Source organism: Pteropus alecto, unplaced genomic scaffold (assembly GCF_000325575.1).
Source record: "Pteropus alecto unplaced genomic scaffold, ASM32557v1 scaffold276, whole genome shotgun sequence".
NCBI lineage: Eukaryota > Metazoa > Chordata > Mammalia > Chiroptera > Pteropodidae > Pteropus > Pteropus alecto.
The window spans coordinates 3,008,914-3,019,063 of NW_006438074.1; the positions used below are offsets into that span (position 1 = coordinate 3,008,914).

Sequence of the window (10,150 nt, forward strand, 5' to 3'; positions counted from 1 at the left end):
CGTTCCCTTTTGTCTGAAAAAGTCCTGGTGGAGTTGGGAGTGAGAGCAATAGAAGAGCCCCCTCTTCAGGAAAGGTCTGAGCTGGGGGCGGGCAGGGCGGTGCAGTGAAGAGTCTGCATGAAGCACATTTTTGTGCTCTTGAGCCTGTTTTATAAACTGAACCCCCTGGGTTGTGGATTTCAGAGCCCAGACCCATCTCTGCCCGGCTTGGATGAGGTAGATGCTGGAGACCAGCCTCCAGCAGCATCCGTGCCAGCTTCCCACGCGAAGGTGAGAGCCTCTTTCTGCTGTGAGAACCACGCAGGTTATTTCAAAAAGTTACTGTGATGATAGGAACTTGGGACTCCGAGGCCCCATTGGATAATTCGTGACTGCATAGATTTGCTTCAACCTATCTTACACCCCAGATTAAATTTTAAATATACTTTTAAAGACCTAACTTATGCTGTCTTCTAATCAGCTTCTCTTGAGACCAGAGAGTAGGTTATAAAAGATAGGGAGACGTTAGAGCATCATTTGCAGGCTTCCTGATCTCCCCATTAACAGATCAACTGGAATGTGAAACTCATGATAGTTTAACAAACTCAATTATTTCCTACCTCATAGAGTTTAACCCCAAATGTATTGCTCTAGTCTCACAAGCTTGTCAGGAAGCTGACAGTAAGGCAAGTGTACAATTTAAGACGGAAGGGTGTTGTTATTATTGACAGAACTAACCTGTCTTCAACTCACTTTTATCCAGCAGGTTGGAGCAGAGAGGACAACAAAAGGCGAGAATAAGACCGACAGCAGGTAACAGGGCACTGCAGTCACAGCTCCGAGTCCCCCGTTCTCCACACTTGTCCCACCGGACTTGCCAATGCCACTATCAAGGGCTTTCTAAAAAACCCATTTTCTTTCCTCTGGAAAGGTCTGGGCTTCTTTTCCAAAACTGAACCCCAGCTATGGGCCCCATTTTACTCTCAAGTCCTGGATGTCTTTCTTATGTAAGCAGGGGTTGAGGTCATGTGAGTGGGTTTTGCCTCTGGAACCTCCTGATCAGCTCTCTCCCTCCCTTCGACAGGGCGCCTGGCTCCGCAGACCCAGGCAGCTCGAGGCCACAGCGCTCCTTCCTCTCCCGGGTGATCAGAGCGGCGCTGCCCCTCCAGCTGCTGCTCCTGCTGCTGCTGCTGCTGGCCTGCCTGCTGCCCTCCTCCGAAGAAGACTACAGCTGCACTCAGGCCAACAACTTCGCAAGGTCCTTCTACCCCATGCTGAGGTACACCAATGGGCCACCCCCCACTTAGAGGGCTCGGCCCGGCTGGCAGCACCACTCACCAGCCTGTTTACGGGTGCCTGCGTCATGGCCCCAGAGCGACCTGTGACTGCTAGCACTGGCACGGTCCAGGGACCTGCTAGGACACCTCCCTCAGAGCTGGGCCAGAGGGCTCTCTCGGGACCCAGGGCAGCTTTCATACGATGTTCTCCCAGGGCAGGGAACCTGGGCAGTCATTGCCCAGGACAGTTTGGCAGAGCTAGTTGGCTGGTTTTAGGATCTTTGGAAACTGCAGTTTCCTGAAGAGCCAAGCACTTTGTGAATTCTGATTTATTTGTAGAACAACATTATTAAAATGTAGCTAATATGGTTAATGAACAGTAGTGTTCATCACATAGTATATATTCTAGAAACAAGCAAGCAGATTCCGCCTTAGAAATGGTTCAGAAACTCACATGCACCCTTGGCTGATTGATTAAAGCAATCATATTTTAAATGTTTAGACTTATTCCAATCTTGAGCTACAGGTTATAAACCAAAATGTTCTGTTCAGTATTTAGGTCTGCTCTTTTATATTGCTTTAAATTTTTTAAGAAATCATTTGCATGGATGTGGTTATTTGTGCATATTTTTAACAATGCTGAATCTGTATGAATAATGTAAACTTTGATTTTTTAAAGAAAATCAGATTTTAGCTCGAGCTTTTGACTCATGTACAGTAAATGCCAAACTACGTACTTGATAAGGACATTTTTGTAAGTTAATTTTATAAGACTTTTCATAGCTAAAGTGATGCTTCAGGTTTTTAACTGGCCAGAGTGGGGTGTTGATACAGATGCCTGAAGCTGTTTGTCATATGTACAACTCAGATGTTTCCCATTAAAACAAAAAATTGCTATACTTTTGTTGTACTGGGTTATATTTGAAAGTAGCTAAATATGTGTAATCTTCCAGAGAACAAAAATTTTAAAAATATTTAGGGGATTGGTTTAAATTCTAAGCTAGTCTTTACTAACTTGGTAGAGAATAACTTTTATGAGAAACCCACAACCTTTATAGGTGAGAATTACCCGTGTGTGACCCACCAGTGCTATAGGTAGCACTGAGGGCAGCCTGGTGTGGAAGGTGGACGTAAAGGGAAAGATCGTTTAACCCAGATTTTTCTATTCCCAGCTCTCTCCAGAGCTAACGGATAATGTTGAACAAACATTACTGGCAAAGTCACCTGCTTTGCATACAGTCCCAATACCACAGTCTGTTTTTCACCTGAACAAAGAGGGTGATTAGACATTTCTGAACCGGTTCCTTGTTAACCACTCAACCTGTATCTTGGGGGACACCGCTGACTCAACTGCAATCTCAGTCCCCTCTTCTCTGCCAAACACCAACCTCAGGGGAAGCTTGTCAGTAAATGAAGCCTAGATTTTCAGCACCGAGGCCACTTCTGTGGATGCAGACCTCCCCAGGATGTAGCAGTTCAGGAGCCACTTTATATAAAGGGACCAGTTGAAGAGACTGTCTTCACTTTACCAATTTGTTGGAAATGATATGGAGAAAAAGGTACTTCTCTTACCATGTAAATAGCCTTTTAACTCTTTGAAATAATTCATATTGTTCATGGATTACAATAACACCAGAGGGAAATTTAAGTGAAAGCGTTACCCAAACTCTTTCTTTAAGCCACTGAGTTGGTTAAAAGGTCTTGGCTCCAGTTTTGCTGAGGTAAAAGGCAGAATCTCTACATCTTACTCCTCCTTCCAGACCAGAGGCGATAACCATTCTAGAGACCTTTTCTGCCCTTAAGGAAGGACTTTGGGGCAAGTCAGTTCTCAGGATAAAGGCCTTTGAGTCTTAACCCTCACCCTAAGGGTAGCCTCTCTTCACTCAAAGCTTGGTGTAGTCCTAAACACTCATTAAGCAGTAACCTGCTTTGCATTGTCACGGTTTTTGCATTCCCCACAGGCTAGAGAAATTTTCAAATGACTCGGCATTAAGACAACTTCGGTATGAATGAATGACTTTTCTCCCCATCCCTAACATGGTATATTACTAATCTACTCGGATGGGGTAATTACAGAGTCTACCCAAATTTCTATTTTTATATTTGTGGGCTACATTTTACTTGAGCACACAACACCTGTGGTCATAAATCACGCGTGAAATTGTATGCAAACATTTGTGTTTATGTACCTTTCTCTAGGAAGGGTGTCCATGGTTTTCGTCAAATCCTTAAAAGGCTCTGTAAACCTAAAATAGAATTAAGAACAGAATGGGAACATTTCTTAGCCCAATCACTGAAAATTCTTATACTCAACTCCCAACAAACACATTTTTAAAACCAAAATTATGGAAAAAAAACCACTTTATTAGGTTATGTCACATTAACCTTTCTACAACAGTTCCATAGACATTAAAGGGACACAGCAAATAAAAAGTAGTACCTGGAGGAAGAAAAAGCAGATCTCAAAATCTTCTTTCACACAACAGCAAACATTCATTTGTAAAAAGGCCCAAATTTAAAAGCCTGCTAATGGCACAAAGCATTGATCTGGAAAAAACTGACAAATGATACCCAGCCAATAAGCTCTGAGGTACACAAGACCACTGAATAATAAAGTTAGAGGACCAGTAGTCATGGCACTTAGATACCCAACGCAGAAGAACAGATGCAGCAGCAGCACGTTGTGGAGTTGACAGGCGCTGTCCTGGGCCAGCATTGGCGAGCCTTGCCCTTCCCATGAAGGAAGCCCACCGTCACATAACAGTGACTGGCCCACAAGTGAATAGGATCCTTGGAATTCAAAAAATAGAGGGGATGGGGTGAGAGAAAGGATCCAAAGCAACAGAAAGAGTTATAAAGAGACCACACAGTGCAGAGAATACATATCGTAGAGCTGCCACTGGAACCAAAATTCCAGCAACTTTGAGAGCTACCAAGAATAAATGGCGTGTATTTCACACTATAGTAAACGCAGGAAAGCATCAGTGCCTAAAAGATGTGAGAATTTTACATGGGTAAATGTCCAAGGAGTATACTCCACTTTCATGTATCTGGGGAAAGCAACAACAGAAGGAGGTGACAGCAGTACTACCTCCTTCTAGCATGAGCCCAGGATGGGAGGACGGGAATGACAAAATTCATCTTAATTTTTTCCACCCGTCATGGCTGCTATTCTGTAAAGGTTCACATGGACCCCATCTAAGCTGAGAAGGTAAAGGCAACTGTAATTTAGCCATCTCCGTTATGCAAGAACAATACTGGCCAGGCAGGCAGAGGCTTGAACTCTGGTCCAAGCTTTGCCATAAGTAGTTTTATCGACTTTGAACAGGTCAGTTTACCCCTCTGGGCTTTAATTTACATTTGTAAATTAAAGATGGGACTGAACTTCTATGTCTACAAGGGTTTCAGGAAATGGAGGTTGGCCACAAGCAGGCCCCACTTAAACCAGAGCAGCCTTGCTTGTCAGATTGCATTTGATGAATGGATTCGGCAGTCTATTAATTTTTCTTTAGGGTTTTTTTTTTTTCAGTGCTGTCACTCCCTGTGTGACCCTGAGCAAGTCTGCTTATATTCTAGTTTCCACAGCCAAAACATAGGGTAACAGTAATTATTATGAGGATTAAATGTGGATGTATGAGGCACTGAGAACTATGTCTGGCACATAGTAAGTATTCTACAAATATTTTTAGATAGTAAATGATACTATTTTTATCATTCTCTTTATATATATAACCTTTATAATGTTTTTTAAAAGGTTTTGGGGGGCTTAAAGAAATGTGTTAAATCTAATTAAATAAAATTTTTGTTTCAAAACAGACCTAGAAACTGAAGGTACACCTTGAATTTGAAAAAGTATCAACATATGCAAGCCCCTTAGCAGATTTAAATAACAACCAAACTCAATTTTCACATGCTAGGAAATTCTAGAAATGCTTCAACTTAGTTTATGTCTATGAATATATAATGTAACTCTGCCAAGAATTGGTAACTGATTTTTTTTTCCTTACTGAAATAAAAAATAATTGCCCTTCCAACTGAGTTAGCAGGTGAAGTAATCCAAAATAAAACTACCTTACTGCAGAGCTTTTGATTTCGCACTGTTTTGTTTTTTAATACAGTTAAGACCCTCCAGATCTATTAGGCTGATAACTAATAATCTTCTATTCCCACCTCAATTTTTTAAGAAAAATCTCTTAAAAATTATTTTAGGGTTGAATCCTTTGCAGTTAGTGCCATTGAACAGGGAACATCTGAGAGGACTGAGGCCAGGAAGGAGAGGGGTAGTGAGGGAGGAGGAAGAGGCAATCAGAACAACTCACAGAAATTCACATGCAGCCCCCGCAGCAGCGTTGGGAGTGCCCACGTGTGTCCCCTAGGAAGTGCCAGCTCCCCGCCAGGGTCCTGAGCAAGTGCCCTGTTCTAATGTCCTCTGTATTGGAATGTTCCGTGGTAAATATTTAATTAAAACTTGTCTATATGACTTCACATTAGATACTTGTTTGGAATTAAGCCCAAATCTCATTCGTCTCCCATGAATTAAGTTTCTTGTATTAAGTGATCACTTACCAATCAAAATGGAGGGAAGGAATCTTGCCACACGAGTCCGAGGCAAAGCCGAGGATCACGTTGCCATTGTACATAAAATGTGGCTGGGTGGGGATTTTGCTTTTCAATACTTGGTTCCTGTTTAGTTGTCAGGTCCTATTCCCCCTAGTTAATTCCTTTTTAAAACAACTTGAAAACACTGAAATCCTTGCGTAGCTGTGGGAGAGTTTTAAGTTGCCCATCATGGACTGTTTTTTGGGCGGTGGATAACCTCCAAAAATAAGACCTTTAAAAGAAAGCAGTATTAAAAAGAAATGACTAATCTTTGAAATAGACATTGAGGATTTACCCAAAACATGTAAAAACAGAAGCCTGAGCTTGCACACTGGTATCTTCCTCAGAGGATATGTGTGGAGCAGGTGGGCACAGACTGAAAACATTTCATCTGAATGGGGGAAAGGGCCCTAGAATATTCAGAACAAAGAACACCTTTAAACTATAGACCATGTGATCTCTTAGCCCAGACCCCAGTCTAAGAGACATCCTTACACCAAAGAGGCCTTTCAGGTTGAACTAATTTGTATCACAGCACATGCAGGTGAGACCTGAGCCGAGAAGAAATTACTAAGTGTTACATCTTCCTGATAGGCTAAACCCAACTGCAGCAAAAGGGGTAGCTTCAAGAAGCCTGCAAGAATATCTGAAAAATGAGTAATGGGCACTGATGAGTTTTCGTAAGTGCATACACTAGTCTGGATAAGTGCAGGATTTGGCATTCCAGAGTGCTTGGACACTTGAGTCCAATCTGGTGACTGCCCTGGGTCATGAAACTCATCCTAAAGAACTTCACTAGATACTAATGTGGCAACGGCCTGGATCTCATTCTGGTGGTTTTGTTTTGGGGTGGTTTTTATTTTTTCTCTTTTTGGTTCGTTGTGTTTTTTTAACCTGGTATCTCTCTTATAAATACAATTAAGAGAATTTCATCAGCAAATAATTGCTCAAGGCTGCCTTCTTTGTCTCTTACTTCCCACTCTCAAGCCTCCGAACGCTCTGTTTGTCATGGGGAATTCTAAGCTAGCCAGAAAGAAATAAACTTGATCTTCTTGATAACACTGCTTCCCTAGTCCCTATCAAACCAAGCTTATTTTCTGTACTGAATCTCACTAAGGCTATAACACTGAATCACTAAGAATAATTTCAAACCACCTCGTAATACCGACAATAAAATAGTGTGTTCTTTAGGGATATGTCCCAGTGTTTCTGAAACAGTTTTGCTCAACTTTTAGGAAAATTGCACCGATACCAAAATTAAGACTTATTCAAGGTCTCACTAGCAGAAATCAACCTTTATAACACTGAATTTAATCTTCCTAATGACTTAGTAAATACGGAATGTGCTAGCCAAAGTAAACCTGTTTTCAAAAAGAAAATATGTCTAATCTCATTTTTTAAAACATCACAAAAATCACTCATGATGATTTAATTGCTCACTTTCAAAATATAGATGTAACTCATTCTACACATTCACTGTGCTCCAGAAAATTTATACAAAAGCTTCCATTTTAAAAAAGTTAAAATTTCAGAGGTACTTTATCATCATGTCCTATTTATGTTCCACTTGGAATAAGAACTAGTATTTTACTAAGTTTCTATTTCACTCAGTCCACCATATAAATTTTCTGTTAAGAAAATATTTTAAAAGAGCCCTAAAGTGTAAATTCTTAATGGCTATAAATAATTAGTATTTCTTTTTTGAGTGGAGTTCACAAACCAAGTCTTCTTCAAGTGGTGTGCTCATCAAGTCCACACAGTTTGGCCCTAAACTTAACACACTAGCATGCGTGTAGCTAGTCATCCATCCGTGGAACAGTTGTGGCTGCCCCGGAAAAGCATGGCAGTCACCATACCCACAGGAGAGAACCCCATTCTTGCAAACACAGGATCATCCTCCAGCACACATACTGGACCCCGTGAGACAAGAGTTTTAAAGAAGCACAAATCCAGGGGCAGGGAGATTTAAATTACAATCCTCCTTTAAAGTGAGCATACACATGTACGTACACGCACACACACACACACACTCCAAAAAATTATCAGGCTCCGATGCGCATCAAGAGGGATGAACCTGCATGAAGATGGCATCAAGGTCGGAGGGGAAGAATGTGGCTCACATCCCAGCTTGACCACTGGCTCCCTAGGTCGCAATCCCTGTCCTTCAACAGAATAATAGTCCTGACAATAGTCCTCACAGGCCTGTAAGGTAGGTTAAACTCATTAGTTGATGGTCATCATGGTTTTCAATCCCACAATTGTGGTCCAGGGAGAGCTTACAAAGGTCTATTCTAAAAGACAGTTTAGGTCACACAATAAATGTTAGTTTACTTCTTATAAGTGTGCCACGTTCTCTCCCCTTTCCTGCTTTACAACACATCCAGGTCAGATTTCCATTCATTCCTAAAACTCTACAATGTTTTCCAAAGGCGTGGAAGGGAGACGGAAAGTAAGAAAGGGATCACACTGATATCCTATGAGGCCCAGCAAGACAAACCGTCCAAATGCGCCCCCAAGTAACAAGGAAAACCGGGAAGTGGTCAGGGAAGGATGCTACATGGCTGCACCGAGGCCCAGCAAGACAAACCGTCCTAATGCGCCCCCAAGTAACAAGGAAAACCAGCTTTCTCACCCCGACTCCTGGGAAGTGGTCAGGGAAGGATGCTACATGGCTGCACCTACAATAAGCAAAGGAGGGTCCACACAGAAAGAGGATAAAGCTCGCCCACTCCCGGTGGGGCTCACGATTCGCCAGGGAGTTCACGTATCAGCCGCTGATCTCTACAGCCTGTTTACCTCAGGGCTGGGCATCACTGAGCCGAGAGTTCTGGGAGCCCTCTTTGCTCTTACTCTTCTCTGCTGGGCTGTACTTGGACCCTGTGACTGAAGACTTGTGTCCTCGAAGTGTGTGGGCATTCAGCATCTCCAGCAGGAGGTCGTAGACTGGGACCATGTTTTTGCACTTCATGCTGAGCAGGTGTTCCATGCCCTTGTTACTATGGGGACAAAAAGATGCTGATATTCCCATGAGGCAGCCAAGTGAACTCTGAAATCTTCCCCAACATAATAAATCTACCTGCCCTCCCACCACGCCCACCTCCATGCACTTCCCCCGGCCTTTTGTTCTATGGGTCTGGCATCTGGATCCTTCAATGATCTGCACTTTAGGGCAAGGACAATGCCCTTTGGACCTCTGTCCCACCACTCACATGCAATGACCTGGCAGCATCTGGTGCAGAGAACAGTTTACTCTCATTGTTCACAGTAGTTGTGTTCTATATAATTACCACAAACACTGAATTGGTGAATATTGAACCACTGCTCCTGAGGGAAATACACAGTTAGGTTCCCGAGAGCCTCTAGTCACAAAATTTTCATCAGCCCATTAATATATAACCTCATTTTAACTGTTTTGGTTTGAAGACTTTAACGTATTGTTGATTCATTAACATTTAACTCACGGCCTATAACACTATAGCTCATGCTTGAACTAAGCTTATCTAACTTATCTTCTCCATAATGCACAGCACGGCCTTCTGGCACTATGTTTGGGGACCATTTTTGGAAAATGAAATCTCCAACAAAAAGCACAAAAAATGCAAAATCACAACACTAAATAGACCATGTAAGAGACACTTGTTTACAATATGAGAGCTGAAACAGAAAGCAGAGCATTGCCTTGCCGACCTCAGCTGGGAATGCAAGTATAGACAACTCAAATGTTTCTGCCACCCCGTGAATGTTCCCGAATGATCCTGAAAGCACTGCGATTGATTTTGGGGTCATAAATTTTAGCAAGCAGGAAAATTCACAAACATGGAATCCACGAATAACGGTGGATTATCTGTTCTGCAAATGGTTGTGTGCTAAATAACCATTAAACAGAGGCAGGGGTTGTTTTCACTCCCAAACCCTTGTTCAAGTTCTTGAGGTGTATGTTTTCTTCCCCATGGCCCCCAGACTTTCCTGCTCATCTCCCTTCTTTCAGCTCCAGTGCAGGACTATCCTCATCCTGGGTGACATTAGGCAGTGAGCCTTCGCTGCACTGGCACGACGCCATCTGCGGACATCAGCACACCCAATTTACCACAGCCCTGCCTTCCCAAACCTGTCAGCTCGCCAGTTCTCTTACGTCTCATTCTTAACGTCCTGATGCTATCGCAAGGAGAGAACAACTCCCAGAGAAGGCTTTGTGCACTTCCCCAGATCACCAGCCTCAAGAGTTGATCTGGGAGAGCTGGGTTTAGCCTCTTCAAGAAAATGACCTCAAGGCCCAGGCCCTCAGCAGTACGAGG

General features: G+C 42.8%; 2 protein-coding genes across 3 annotated transcripts in view; one reads left to right on the forward strand and one right to left on the reverse strand.

Annotated features, from left to right (window-relative positions):
* The window catches only part of SYNE2 (spectrin repeat containing nuclear envelope protein 2), a 272,180-nt gene extending 270,025 nt beyond the window's left edge, over window positions 1–2,155 (forward strand). The window contains exons 111-113 of the mRNA XM_025049097.1: window positions 184–270; window positions 746–792; window positions 1,064–2,155. Coding sequence (XP_024904865.1) covers window positions 184–270; window positions 746–792; window positions 1,064–1,286 — 357 coding nt within the window. The 3' untranslated portion in view covers window positions 1,287–2,155. The remainder of the gene's footprint in view (window positions 1–183; window positions 271–745; window positions 793–1,063) is intronic.
* Window positions 2,156–8,429: 6,274 nt separating this feature from the next.
* The window catches only part of ESR2 (estrogen receptor 2), a 46,314-nt gene continuing 44,593 nt past the window's right edge, over window positions 8,430–10,150 (reverse strand). For both annotated transcript variants that reach the window (XM_006915113.3, XM_025049092.1), the window contains one exon: window positions 8,430–8,851. In XM_006915113.3, coding sequence (XP_006915175.1) covers window positions 8,653–8,851 — 199 coding nt within the window. In that variant the 3' untranslated portion in view covers window positions 8,430–8,652. The remainder of the gene's footprint in view (window positions 8,852–10,150) is intronic.